The sequence below is a fragment of the Sus scrofa genome, chromosome 9 (genome assembly GCF_000003025.6).
Source record: "Sus scrofa isolate TJ Tabasco breed Duroc chromosome 9, Sscrofa11.1, whole genome shotgun sequence".
Classification (NCBI taxonomy): domain Eukaryota; kingdom Metazoa; phylum Chordata; class Mammalia; order Artiodactyla; family Suidae; genus Sus; species Sus scrofa.
The window spans coordinates 1805539-1821158 of record NC_010451.4 but is presented as its reverse complement, the minus strand read 5'-3'; the positions used below and the strand labels follow the sequence as shown (position 1 = coordinate 1821158).

The following is a 15620-nucleotide window of genomic DNA, read 5'->3' as shown; positions in this document are numbered from 1 at the left end:
AATATTCCTCAGCCATAAAAAGGAATGAAATAATGGCATCTGCAGCCACATGGATGGCCTAGAAATTATCATGCTAAGTCAAGTTGGTCAGACAGTGAGATACCAACATCATATGCTATCACTTATATGTGGAATCTAAAAAAAAAGGATACAATGAACTTCTTTGCAGAACACATACTGACTCACAAACTTTGAAACTTTAATTTGGAATTCCTCTCTCTCTCTCTTCTTTGCCCTATCCAGAAAATGGTACTTCTCCTTTTCAATACATGTCTTATTTGACTGACAGAAACTCTAACCTTCGTGATTAGCCAGGCACTTCTTTTACACATTAGCTGTCAGACAGTAGAAGGTCATTTGTTATCCATCCATTTCCAAGAGACTCGACGTCCTCCTAAATATCGTTTAATTTCACTTAGAGCATAGCTACGTAAGGAATGGACTGGATTCAAACTGCCTGGGGTTCACACCTTGATTCTACCACTTGCTGTGTAAATTTAGGCATGTTACCTAACATGGTAAAGTCAATGTCTTCTGTAAATAGAATAAAAACATATAATATTTTGTCCAGGGAATTAAAATAGAAATAACGATATAAAATTCTTATCACTGTGTCCATCATTTAGTAAGGATTAGTAAATATTGGCTATTACTTGAGTTCCCATAGCATAATCTTTATATATCTCAATATTTTTGTTATACGGATCATTACATTTTGTGTTCTCATGATCCTTAATTTTTGAAATCTTTAGCTTTTAAATCACATTAAGTACACGTTATCAAAATATAATATTAAAAGTGTACATTATTTGAAGCAGGTTTTCTAGTGTTTTTGCTAAGAACAATTTTTTTTAAAATATAGAAGACATCACATATACATACAAAAATCTGGACTCTAGAGTAAAAGAACTCCAAATTTATCTTGGGTAATTTATGTGCTTATAGTAACTTCTATATGTAATAGGAAACATGGAATCATTGAACCACATCTTCTCTAATGCAGTGTTTCATCGCAGGTTCATTTGGCAGCAGCTGTGTCATCTCATGGGTTCCCTGGGGGAGGGGAACCACACTGCAGTGACAGAGTTCATTTTATTGGGCTTAACAAATGACCCAACCCTTCAAACCATCCTCTTCGTGATCATCCTGTGTATCTACCTGGTGACCATATGTGGCAATCTCAGCACAATCATTCTTGTCAGACTCTCTCCTCAGCTCCATCACCCGATGTATTTTTTCCTGAGCCACTTGGCTTTTGTTGACATGGGCTGTTCATCTTCTGTCACACCCAGTATGCTTGTAAATTTCCTGGTGGACAGAAATACCATCTCCTACCCTGGATGTGCTGTCCAGCTTGGTTCAGGTGCTTTCTTTGGAACACTTGAGTGTTTCCTTCTGGCTGCCATGGCATATGACCGCTTTGTGGCCATCTGCAACCCACTGCTCTATTCCACGAAGATGTCCACACAAGTCTGTGTTCAGTTACTCCTCGTGTCTTACATGGGTGGTTTTCTCAATGCTTTCGCTTTTACGATTTCCTTCTATTCTTTACTCTTCTGTGGACCAAATCGGGTCAATCATTTCTTCTGTGATTTTGCCCCCTTGCTGGAACTCTCCTGCTCTGATGTTACTCTTGCTGCCGTTGTCCCCTCATTTACATCTGGCTCCATCATTGTGGTCACAGTGGTTGTCATAGCCATTTCCTACATCTACATCCTCATCACTGTCCTGAAGATGCCCTCCACTGAGGGAAGACACAAGGCCTTCTCCACCTGCACCTCCCACCTCACCGCGGTCACTCTGTACTATGGGACCATCACCTTCATTTACGTGATGCCCAAGTCCAGCTACTCCACTGACCAGAACAAGGTGGTGTCTGTGTTCTACATGGTGGTGATCCCCATGCTGAACCCCCTCATCTACAGCCTCCGGAACAAGGAGATTAAGGGGGCTCTGAAGAGACAGCTTGGCAGAAAAACATTTTCTTACCGAGGCCTGCTCTTTTGTAGGAACTGATGTAGTAAAATGCCATAAGTACAGTAACAAGAAGGAATCAAGTAGCTGTGATCTAAATATATTGGTCCACGTGTAATTAACCTATATGGTGCTTTTTGGTAATGGTTCGGAGTGGGTTTTCTGATATCACAGCATAAATCAGAGGTTATCTTTAATAAAGTAAAATTGAAGTTATCATTATGAACAGAAATTTGTTCACACGAAAACATGTTTGATCTGCTGCGCAGTCTTTCCAAGTGGTATTGATACCTTTTCAAATGTTCTCTGCTGTCAGTTAGTGGTCTTGTGTCTCCACGCCTTTCGGACTGTGTCCGTTTCCAACAGCGGCTTATCCTGAAATCAGCGTGGTAATCACAGTTACGACCGAGTACATTCTGAGGGGTGACGACCCGGGGAACCTAGACTGTAAGGGCGCTGGAGACGGTCTTCTCGCAGGGAGGTTATCCACTGGAAATGGGGTTTGTGCACACGTAAATTCTGGCCTGTGTTCCTGATCTCTAGCACCAGTCCACTTACAGATAACCCTTAAGGAACAGGATGACCACCTGTGAATTCTTCCGTCAGGTCAAAACAGGTGACCTTTCTGTGGCTATAAACGGGTTTCTTGAATGGCTAGGAAGTAGGCAAACAAGCTCTTTAAGTGGCTTGTTCGTGGTCAGATGCACAGGCCATTGAAGAAGCTAGAGGGAACTAGACTGTTTCCTCTCCGAAGTTTAACCTAACTGTATATAAGGATGATGATGATATTTATTTCTATTGCCCTGTCCTCTTCTTAGTGCTTTAAACTGAAATATATTTTTTATTATTTTATGTTAATTTATTTTATATTATTTTTGCTTTTTAGGGCTGCACCTGCAGCATATGGAGGTTCCCAGAACAGGCGGTCGAATTGGAGCTATAGCTGCTAGCCTATGTCACAGCCACAGCAATGCAGGATCCGAGCCACGTCTTTGGCATACACCACAGCTCATGGCAATGCCAGATCTTTAACCCGCTGAGCAAGGCCAGTGATCGAAACTGCATCCTCATGGATTCTAGTCACATTCGTTAACTTCTGAGCCACTATGGGAACTCCTAAACAGAAACTTTTTTGTCTATTGAATCACAAGCATAAAATCATCTACAACTAAACTAATTATATACCCTTACAACTTGCTCCCTCCCAATTCTCCTTATTGCAGTTAGAGGCATAGTCATTCAACAAATGTGTTGATTCAGAAACCTGATGGAGGGCTATTGCTTATTTTTCTTCTTGCCCTGTGGTCTATTTTTTCTTCTTTTTTAATTTTTAGATTATAGTTAACTTACAACTCTGTCAATTTCTGCTGTACAGTAAAGTGACCCAGCCATATACATTCTTTTTCTCACGTTATCCTCCATCATGTTCCATCACAAGTGACTAGACATACTTCCCTGTGCTATCCAGTGGGACCCCACTGCTTATTCACTCCAAATGCATCTACTCACTCCAAACTCCCAGGCCATCCCATTCCCTCCCCTTCCACCTTGGCAGCCCCAAGTCTGTTCTCCATGTCCATGGGTTTGTTTTTGTTTTTTTCTGTAGATAGCTTCATTTGTGTCATATATTCGATTCCGGATGTAAGTGATGTCATACGGTATTTTGTCTTTCTCTTTCTGACTTACATCACTTACTTCAAGCAGAGTATGAGACTCTCTATTTCTATACATGGTGCTGCAAATGGCATTATTTTCTTTTTCATGGCCAAGTAGTATTCAATTGCATACATGCACACATCTCCTTAGTGCATTCATCTGTCGATGGACATTTACTTTGTTTCCATGTCTTGGCTATTGTGAATAGTGCTGCAGTGAATATATGGTGCACGTATCTTTTCAGTGAACGTTTTGTCCATATGTGTTCCCAAGAGTGGCACTGCTGGATCATGTGGTAGTTCTACATTTAGTTTTCTGACCTACCTCCCTGCTGTCTACCAGAGTGGTTGTAGCACTTTACGGTCCCACCAACAGTGTAAGGGGTTCCCTTTTCTCCACAGCCTCCCCAGCATTTGTTATTAGTTGACTCGTTACGGATGGCCATTTGTACCCATGCGAGTTGACACCTCTTCAAAGTTTTGATCTGGATTTCCGTAATAATTAGTGATGTTGAACATTTTTTCATGTGCCCGTGGGCAATCCATGTCTTCTTTGGAGGAATGTCCATTCAGGTTTTCTGCCCATTTTTCAATTGGTTGGTTTGGATTTTTGCTGTTGAGTTGAAGGGGGTGTTTGCATGTCTTGGTGATTATGCCCCTGTCAGTGCGTTTGAAAGTATTTCCTCCCATTCCAGTTGTTTTCTTTTTTTTTTTTTTATGGGTTCCTTTGCTGTGCAAAAGCTCGTGAGTTTGATCAGGTCCCATTGGTTTATTTTTAATTTTATCTCTATTGCTTTGGGAGACTGACCCAAGAAAACACTTGTACAGTTGATGTCAGAGAATGTTTTGCTTATGTTCTCTTCCAGGAGTTTTATGATATCTTGCCTTATGTTTAAGCCTTTAAGCCATTTTGAGGCTATTTGTGCCTGGTGTGAGGGCGTGTTCCGGTTTCATTGACTTACATGCAGCTGTCCAGTTTTCCCAGCACGACTTGCTGAAGAGACTCTCTTTTTTCCATTTTATAGTCTTACTTCCTTTGTCAAAGATTAACTGACCATAGGTGTCCTCGTTCATTTATGGGTTCTCTATTCTGTTCCATTTGTCTATGTCTGTTTTTATACCAGTGCGGCACTGTCTTGATTGTGGACACTTGTCTGAAGTCTGGGGAAGTTATGCCTCCTGCTTGGGATTTGTTTTTCAGGGTGGCTTTGACAATTCTGGGTCTTTGGGGTTCCATATAAATTTTTGGATTGTTTGTTCGAGTTCTGTGGAAAATATCATGGGTAATTTGATAGGATTGCATTGAATCTGTAGATTGCTTTGGGTAATATGGCCATGTTTATGACATTAATTCTTCCAATCCAGGAGTATGGAATATCTTTCCATTTCTTTGAATCCTCTTTAGTTTCCTTGATTAATATTTTATAGTTCTTGGCATATAGGTCTTTCACCTCCTTGGTCAGGTTTATTCCTAGGTAATTAGTTTTGGGGGGTGTGATTTTAAAAGGTACTGTATTTTTACATTCCTTTTCAAAAACTGTACTGTTCTTATACAGAAATGCAACCGATTTCTGAATGTTAATCTTGTAACCTGCTGCTTTGTTGGATTCATTGACCAATTTGAATAGTTTTTGTGTGGATTCCTTAGGGTTTTCTATATATACTATCATGTTTTCTGCATAGAGTGACAATTTTACCTCTTCTCTTCCAATTTGGGTACTTTTATTTCTTTCTTTGTCCATTGCTGTGGCTAGAACTTCCAACACTATGTTGAATAAAAGTGGTGAGAGTGGGCATCCTTCTCTTGTTCCAGTTTTAGTGGGTTGGCTTTCAGCTTTTCTCCTTGAGTATCATAATGGCTGTGGGTTTGTCATAATGGCTTTTATTAGTATCTTTGTCTGGTTTTGGTATTAAGGTGACAGTGGTTTCATGAATTGTTTCTGGGAATGTTTCTTCAAACGTTTGAAATAGTTTAAGGAGGATGGGCCTAAGTTTTACTTTGTATGTATGGTAGAATTTTCCTGTTAAGCCATTGATCCTGGACTTTTGTTTGTAGGGAGTGTTTTTTATTACATACTCAATTTCATTTCTAGTGCTTGGTCTGTGTAATTGATCTTTTTCTTCTTTTTTAATTTTTATTTTTCTATTCTATTTGACTTACATTGTTATGTCAATATCTGATGTACAGCAAAGTGACAGTCATTCATATATATATATAAATACACATATATTCTATTTTTCACATTGTCCTCCATCATGTTCCATCACAAGTGATTTATATATAGCTCCCTGTGCTATACATCAGAATCTCGTTGCTTATCCAGTCTAAGTCCAATTGACCTATTTCTTTTTGATTCAGTTTTGGCTGATGGTATGTCTCTAGAAAGTTGTCCATTTCTTCTAGATTGTCAGATTTGTTGGCATGTTATTGTTCATAGTACTCTACATTTTATGTATTTCTGCAGTGTCCATTCTTTCAAATATCTGTACTTATTTTCTGCCTCAGGTTACTCTCCCGTGAAGTACTTCTACCTGAATGTATATTTTTCCATCAACTGGGTGACACCTCTTAAGGCTTATCGGCATCAACCTAAATGTTGCTGCCCATCCTCTTGGAAGCCTGTTTGAACTTCTAGGCCAAATTAAGTACACCTGTTATCCTCCCTGCCCCCACAGAGACCTGCACTTTTTCAATTTTTTTTTGGAATACCCAGTGCACTTTCAGCTACAGATCCAGTATTTGTTTTCTTCAAAATGCTGGAAGCTTCTCATAGATATTACATGATTTTTCCCCCTTCACCATGGATCTAATTTCCACACAATTCTTGAAACACAGCAGCTTAAGTGCATATTGGAAATGAATAAGTTAAAAAAGGAGAAAGAACACGTGGCTGAATAACGTTTTTTCTCTGGTATGAACCACTGACTCTGTTGCCATTTAATCTGTTGAATGTCAGCTTGATTCAAGTGATTGAATTTTATGTCTGATCCTGCTATAACTCTGACAGGTTTTTACATGAACGCATGCTCACCACAATTATACCACTGCTTTGATGCTATTTAACTCAGGCTGGCAAAAATAAATTGCAGCCTAGTTTAATAAAGTTTTATAGTCACTGTCTGCTGAATAGGGTCTCCCTTAGGTCTTGGAACGGATGGGGCATTAAAATATCTAGAAGCCAAGTGTTAGTGAGAGAAGTGCCAGCACGACTATTGTTTAGCCAAGGATCTGATGTGGTTGTTTACTACCTTCCAGTTACTGTTCTCAGTGACTTCTAAGAAGTGACCCAATTGATCTTCAAAAGAGAGTTTTGTGTTCAATGTGTATATTACACAGGATATTACTGATGCACATAAATATTAACTAAAGGTTCAAGTTCATGTCTATCTTCTAACACCCTGACTTCTTAAGGTGTATGTTTTTAAGGCACATTCTCCCACGTGTCATTGTAGGCAACTCTCCCTTCAATGTAAGAGTGCAGACTTCCGCATCTGGATATGTCACACAAACTTGCGTTAGACCAAATTTCTGGTACAAAATAAGAACGTAGGTGAGTACTAATAAATGTTTGGAGGCATAGAGTTCTGGATCCATTGAGGATGAAGTATTCCTCTCAGGAATACGGAAAACAACCCTGGATGTAACACAACAAACAAGCACAGGAAACAGGAAAATGGACAAAGAGGAGGCAGACTCCTAGGACTTTGGGACCTGAGGAACAAAACAGCAGCAAGTCCCTGCATTTTGTTATCACTTCTGTATATTGATCAGGGTGCTACCACCCAGAACAGCCAAGAGACACAGACAAGAAGATCTCCAAGAAAAGCCTGGCCCTCCTGGTCAAAGAACTGGGAGGAGAGTGACCGTAACAGATCAGAAAAACTTTTGGTAATACCCACCCTGCTCTAGACAAACACGGATGGAAAAATCATACTCGTCTCCCTACCCTCAGGTTTCAGTGGGACCAAGAAGGGAAAGGACCCTCCCTGCCCCCCAACACTCTCTGAGTCCCCTGCCAGGGCGTTGCCAGAGGGGCACGGGGGAGAAAGGAGCCTCTGCTGCCATTTGGTACCAATGAGGCTTCGTGGGAGGGTGTGAGGTGGGTTAAAGGTACTGTGATATCCCACCTCCAAGCCTACTTATACAGGGGCGCCTATGAGGAGCTGAGCTTCCACCTCCTCCTGCCACCACAAAGCAGTGTCAGCTAGCTCTCCGGGCCCCCCTCCCAAGGGACACTAAACTCAACAATGGGCTGAGCTTAGAGGAGTGGAGGAGTGCAGGTCAGCGTCAACACGTACTAGGGCAAAGACCAGAGAGCCAAGGAGGAGCTGAGAATTCGCCTCACTCTTCTGCAAGGAGGCCATGGGAGTCAGCGCTCCGTTTCTGACAGAGCTCTGTCGGGAGTGCTCAGCAGGAAGCTGGACGTGCCCCTCAGCTGGTGGTTGCACTGACACCTCGACAGGGGGACTTCCGTCTTTAAAAAGACTGAATGTCATCCAGAGTCCCAGACTATAATACCCTCAATGTCTGTGATGCAATCCAAAATCACTGTCCTACCAGATGTCAGCTTTCTGAATGCAGGATATGTCAAGTCCCTGCTTGTCAAAAGCAGTGAATAGCTACAACCTACTGGGCGAGGAACCTCAAGTGTGCCAGCGTGATATTTGACGCTCAGCACAAATGGATCCCTAGGCACTGCTCTTGGCTCGGTTTCTCCCATGTCCCTCCACCGACCCTACACTCAAACAGACAGTAGCACTCTTGTGTTTCAAACATACTTCAGTCCTTCAGGTTGCTGTTCCTTCGCAGGTGGTGGCCCTCTGCCTCAGTTTCCCTTCCTCCCCTTGCTTCTCTTCACCTTTTACTCATTTTTAGGACCTAGCTTGAATTACCTTGGTTCTTTGCCTCATTGTCACCCACATTTTCTGGAGTCCAGGGTCCCGACTAAAACGTGTCTCCTGCATTCTACTCTGTCATTGTCGGATTTTGGAATAGGATCTATTCTTTCTTCTTCCAGACCCATCTTCCACCACCATCCGTTTTGTCCATATCAAATCTATGGTCATGCTCTCTCTTTTCATTTCAGCCAGTCTAAGATACCCTCTGCTTCCAAACCAGGTAATTCTAAGAGCCTCTAAGCCTCATTGTGTGCTTTGGTTGTAGTATCTCATTTATACTCATGTCTATCCTAAGATGTAAATGCTTTTAGTAAGAACATGTTTCAAATACAGAAAGTATGGTTTAGAGAGTCACTTAATTTGCCAAAGATGATAGATCTGGTAAGAGTACCATCTGTGTACCATATGCACAGAAAGGGAGTGGGAGTCCACAGCCCCATTTGCGTGGCTAGTGTTACTACTTCCTTCAGTGCAAGTTCCCTAGAATGGCATTCACGGTCTTGTCCATACCCTCATTTCCTACCACTGAAGATGGTGAAAAAAACAGCAAACTTCTAAAGTGCTAGCAGTAGTTTCTTAGAGTCTAAGAGAAAGAAACCCTCATTTTGTCATGTTAGATACCACCTAATTTATTGTAGACTCAGGTCACATGACATGCATCAGTGGCTGTTTACTAAGGGTCACATCAGTCTCTAAAGGAGAGCTTTGTCAAAGCAGGGCCTCTCTACTCACATCTACCACATGTTCTTGGTAGGACTCGACAAAGAATTCTCCAGAACATGAGGGTACAGGTTCTATGAATAGGCTTTCTCATTAATTTTTGTTCTGACCTTTTTTTCTAGTGTGATACTTTTCACATATTTTGATGCTAAATTCACGTGTTTTAAAAATACTCTTCGAGTATTACAGTAATGGTAGAAGCTTATGTCAATAGGACATTATCTCCTGTCACCCCATCACCTGGTCAGGCAGTGAAGAATAAGATGCCTAGGACATTTCTTTCAGCCTTTTATTTATTTTTCACAAGCATTGTTCTTTTTACTGCCATGGTCTTTGCCTTGAGGTTGCTGTCCTCTTCTACAATTGTTATTTTGCAAAGCTTCCCCAATACTGTTTTCTGGGCTCCAACCCTATCAGGAATAGGGAATTGACAACATTCTTAATTCCTAGATTATCTCTGCCCATTATTTTCTTTAGTCCTTTCCAACTGGCTGTTAACATCGTCAGATACTGGATTATTAGAAGACATAGAATAATACTTACCATAAAAGAAAAGGACCCCTTTAACGGCAATGTTCTACAGAAGAAAATTGCTTTCTATCCTTTTAACTTCATGAGGCATTAAGCTAGAAGAATTTTAGAGTCTTACAACTCAGATTGTGCATTCTGCAAGACTTCTTGAGATTTCGCATATCTCATAATTCAGGCAGAAATTTTAAAAATTTGTTTTCTTTGGGACACCTGAAGTGAGTCCCCTCCAACATTAGTCTCATTAACATAAGAGGTTGTATCTTCTCCATTCCTTAAAAACGGAGCTCACAGCATAAAAGTTCTAATGAGCGTTCTCTGAACAATGGAGACTGTTGCCTTAAAACTGCTGCTTTAAATATCAGGAGTCTGTGCTTTGTGGACCTTACACCCAATGTAATGTCCTCTACAATGGCTTAAAATCCTGATCTGCCAAAGAGAATTTCTAGTGAAGTTTGCACTTATAATGCTGAATAACAATGGAAGTTGGAAACTCAACTTGCTAAAAATCGTGGCACGTAGATGATTGCTCCAGGGATAGTTTATTTCTTGCACAATATCATCTCTTTCACATTCTAAAAATTTGCCAGGTCCCTCGGGACGCCTCTGTCCTATACCCAGAGAAAGAGAATGCCGTGTCATGAGAAGCTATTGCCTGGGGATACATTCAGAGGAAGAGTAGGAAGAAGATTAAGACAGTATAGGCACTGTGACTTCTCTCACAGAGAGGAACCTGCTCTGAAGGAAATCCTCTTTCCTCCAAATCCCCAGTCACTCTACTGGCATTTATAAAATCTGCAAATACCTTCTAATTTCCTCTCTCATCAGCCTGGGAGTTTTCCACCATCTGTACCACCTTCTTTCTAATGTGCTACCAAGTCTTCCCTCCAATATCTGCATTCAGAACCTCAACACTTTATGCCAACCAGTCAATACACCTTCTTCTGCTTAATGTCTGTGCTTTCTTCATGTACTTTGTTCTGTCTCTCCTAAACTCCCATGTCCTAAGTTCACTCATCCAAACCCTTGCCCATTTTTTTAATGTTCAGCACAAATGCTACCTCATCCAAGAAACCCCTACTTAAGTATTGCATAAAAACCAACAAAGAAATTGCAAACTTTAAGAATAAATTCTGTAAGGAGAGACACCATTTTGTGCCTTTTCTCCAACTCCATGACCAGGCCGGTGAAAGCTTCATCTTCGTTGAGAACCAGCTGCTAATGTATTCTTTTAAGAATTGCTCTTGCTGGAGTTCCTGTCGTGGCTCAGTGGTTAACAAAACTGACTAGGAACCATGAGGCTGCAGGTTCGATCCCTGGCATTGCTCAGTGGGTTAAGGATCTGGCGTTGCTGTGAGCTGTGGTGTAGGTCTGTGAGCTGTGGTGTAGGTTGCAGATGCGGCTTGGATCCTGTGTTGCTGTGGCTGTGGTGTAGGCTGGCAGCTGCAGCTCTGATTAGACCCCCTAGCATGGAACCTCCATATGCTGCAGGAGCAGCCCAAGAAATGGCAAAAAAAATACTCTTGCTTGGCTATACTGAACATAATTGACTGAAAATATCTGGGAGTTCATCCTTGGGTTACCCAGAGTCAACAGGTTAATGGCATAGTATTTGAAAATAATTATGTGAAAACCACTCTGTTGTCACATGGTAGGACAACCCTGTTCTTTGTGCCATTCGTGCTCCAGTGCTCCCCATGCCTTGTCCTGCCTCTCTCTCCCTCTCCCTCTCTTTATAGTTTTCCCCTAAATTCACTCCTCACTAAATCACTTGCATGACAGTCACAGTTTAAGGTCCTGCTTTTGGAGAACTTGTCATAAGACAAGTCTCAGTGCATACATATGAATAAGGACTATATATACTTTATTATGCCCACTCTAAATCTTTAAAAGTTAACAATATCAAGTCCTTAATGCTGGCTTGGCATCCTCCTCCCTGAGGAACTAGTTACAGCCCTTAACCATCATTACCAGTCATCTGTCTCACAGACTGAATCTCTGCCTCCAAGTCTTACTGTACTTGCTCTTTGCACTGCTGGGATTTATACTTCCTGCTAAATAGCTCTGATTACTAGAGATGGGTAGTTTTTTTCTTATGCAGCTATTCAGGGAAAAACTCATGAATTCTGACTTTATACCATTGATTTTCTAGGGATGCCTGTGATACTTTCTGCCAAAGACAGATGGGGCTGCATGCTGATGCTGCTCTGTGTTTCTCTGCCCTAAATTATCTATCTTTGCTACTCTCTTCATTCACTCCTTTTCCAAACGCATTGCAAGTCAGCTTCAGGAAGAGTAACAGAAATAACAGTGTTATTTACTGCTAAAGTAATGAAGCTACAGACACCATCACTGCCTCCCAACTATCAAGCTTGAGGAAATATATTCAGTTAACCTCAAATTACTGAAGACTGCTTTACTAATTTCCACCAAGGGATAGAGAGGAACAAGATCAGGAACTAAACAAGGGTGTTCTTTTCCCCCAATATTACTGTACATAGTTTTGGAAGTCCTAGCTATGGCAATTAGAGAATAAAAAGAAATAAATGGAATCCAAATTGGAAAAGAAAAGGTAAAAGTATCACTCTTTTCCATACCTAGAAAACCCTAAGGACACTACCAGGAAACTGTTACATATGATCAATGCATTTGGTAATGTTGCAGGATACACAATAATACACAGAAATCTATTGCATTTCTATATATCACCAATGAAAAGTCAGAACAAGAAATTAGGGGAACCATCCAATTTACCATAACATACAAAAAGTAAAATACAGAGCAAGAAACCTACCTAAAGAGAAAAAAGACCTGTACTCTGAACACTATAAGACACTGATGAAAGAAATCAAAGATGACACAACTAGATAGAAAGATATACAGTGCTCTCGCATCAGAAGACTCAGTATGGTCAAAATGGCAATACTACCTAAGGCAATCTACAGATTCAATGTAATCCCTGTCAAATTACCAATGACATTCTCTACAAAACTAGAGAAAAGCATCTTAAAATTTGTGTAGAAACGCTAAAGACCTCAAATAGCTAAAGCAATATTGAAAAGAAAAAAACAGAATTGGAGGAATCAGGCTCCCTGACTTTAGACTCTACTACAAAGCCACAATCATCAAAAGAGTACAGTACTGGCACAACAAGAAAAATATACATCAATGGAACACGATAGAAAGCCCAGAAATAAACCCAAGCATGTATGGTCAACTACTCTACAACAAAGGAGACACGGACACATGGTGAAGGAAAGATAATCTCTTCAATAAATGGTGCTGGGAAAACTGGACAACTGCATGTAAGAGAATGAAATTAGAATATTTTCTAACACCACACTCAGAAATAAACTCAAAATGGATTCAAGACTTAAACGGAAGGCCAGATACTATAAACCTCCTGGAGGAAAACCTAGGCAGAATGCACTTGGACATAAGTCACAGCAACATCTTATTTGATCCACCTCCTAGAATAATGAAAATAATTACAAAAAATAAACCAATGAAAAAAAGACAACAATAAACCAAGAAAACTCAATAACTTTTGCACATCAAAAACGAAAAGATAACACGTGATGGTGTAAAATCTTTGCAAATGATTCAACAGACAAAAGTTCAGTCTCCAAAGTATACAAACAACTCCTACAACTCAACAACAAAAAACCCAAGTGAATAATGGGCAGAATACCTAAATAGCCATTTCTCCAAAGAAGACATACCGATGACCAACAGGCACATGAAAAACTGCTTAACATCACTAATTATTAGAGAAATGCAAATCAAAACTGCAATGAGGTACCACCTCACACCAGTTAGAGTGGCCATCATTCACAAATCAACAAAAGCAAATGGTGAAGAGGATTTGGAGAGAAGGGAACCCTCCTTCACTGCTGGTGGGAATGTAAATTTGTACAACCACCATGGAAAACAGTATGGAAATACCTTAGAAAACTAAATATAGAACTACCATATGACCCAGCAATCCCACTCCTAGGCATGTATCCAGAAAAAACTTCCATTCAAAAAATACATGTACCCATATTTTCATCGCAGCCCTAGTCACAAAAGCCAAAATATGGAAACAACCTAAATATCCATCAACAGATGTATGGATTAAGAATATGTGGTTCATATATATAATGGAGTACTATTCAGTCATACAAAGGATGAAATAATGCCATTGGCAGCAACATGGATGGAACTAGTTATCCTCACACTAAGTGAAGTAGGTCAGAAGGAGCAAGACAAATACCACATGATATCACTTATATGTGGAGTCTAAAAATATGGCACCAGGGACCTATTTATAAAACAGAAACAGATTGTGGACATGGAGGGAAGACATGTGTTTGCCAGCAGGGAGTGGGGAGAAGGGGGAGGCTGATGGTTGAGTTTGGGGTTAGTAGATGCAGACTATTATATTTAGAACTGATGGGTGATGGGTCCTGCTGTTCAGCACAGGGCAACATATCTGGTCACCTGGGTAAGAACCTGATGGATAATGAAAAAAAAATGGGTGTGCACCTGTGACTGGGTCACTATACAGTAGAGTGGAAACTGAATGAAATTTAAAGCAACTATAAGAAAAATTTTAAAAATAGTTTAAAATCAATTGGCCTGCATGTATAAGGATGTTTCCAATACATATGTGGGTTTATTTATGAAATGTCTTTTTCGTTTCTGTAATCTATATGTCTAAACCTGCCCCAATACTGTACTGTCTTGATTAGTTTAGCCATACAGTAAGTCTTGAAGTCATGGAGTACAAACCCTCCAACTCTATTTTTTGCTTATTAATATTACTTTCATTATGCTGATTAGTTTGCACACTCACATAGTATCAGCCTGTCTATTAATACAAAAAGTTCTTATAGAATTTTGGTCTATATTGCACTGAATCCATACATCAATTTTTGGAGAATTGGCTCCTTAAGAATTTTGAATCTTCCAATCCATGAACATGGTATGCTTCCCTTCATTTATTTATGCCTTCTTTATTTCTCTCAGCAGTGTCCTATAATTTTCAGTAAAACTTTTAAAATATTTGTTCTTAAATACTTATGATTTTAACATATCATAAAGTTCTTTTTAATCTTTCCATTGTTTATTGAAGTGTATAAAAATAAAATTCCTTTTGTGTATTACATTTGTATTCTGTGATCTTATGGATGAGTTATACGTTTTGTAGATTTCTTAGAATTTCATGCATGAACAAAACATTTTCATCTGAAGACAGTTTTACCTTTTCCTGTTTGATCTTCACACTTAAAAAAAATTTTTATTACCTTCCTTATTTCGATAACTGGGATCGTCAGTGCAATGCCAAATATAAGGGATGAGGCTGGGCGAACTTGCTCTCTGCCAAACACAAATTAAAATTTTCAGTATTTTAAGAATGATGTTAACTAAAAGTTTTTCGCAGATGCTTTCCCACATACTACTGTTAGTGTTAGTATTTCTTTCTTCCCCTTTCTTGTCTTCTTTTGGTTCATTTGAATTGTAAAAATCTCATTTAAAATTTTCATTGGTATTTTAGGCATACCTCTTGCATTTCTTCTTCAGTGGTTACTTCAGGAAAAGAATATATTTTCCCAAATATGCATAATTTACATAGTTACTAATAGTGTGATTTATACAAAAATAGAAACCCTGAGATCTTACATGTTGATTTTCCTCCTTCCAACTTTACACTATAAAAAGACATACGCCTTAAATCTCTACACCTACAGAACTCACTAGATAATGCTACTTTTTTAATATGGTGAGTTTTATGTATTTTAAAAAGAATTAAGAGGAATACAATATGTTTTTATATAAAATCATTATTAAACCATATATACC

The 15620-nt window shown here is 39.7% G+C and overlaps 1 protein-coding gene across 1 annotated transcript; it reads left to right on the top strand.

Annotated features, from left to right (window-relative positions):
• On the top strand, nucleotides 1045–6712 carry LOC110262318 (olfactory receptor 502-like). Its single transcript, XM_021102712.1, has 2 exons — nucleotides 1045–2008; nucleotides 6648–6712. The coding sequence occupies exons 1-2, from the start codon at nucleotides 1045–1047 to the stop codon at nucleotides 6710–6712; spliced, it is 1029 nt and encodes a 342-aa protein (XP_020958371.1).

Coding starts and splice junctions, on each gene's coding strand:
- LOC110262318 (XM_021102712.1), top strand. CDS start 1,045: ATGGGTTCCCTGGGGGAGGGGAACCACACTGCAGTGACAGAGTTCATT. Junction 2,009..6,647: donor CCGAGGCCTGCTCTTTTGTA/GGAACTGATGTA, acceptor AGGTTTTTACAT/GAACGCATGCTCACCACAAT.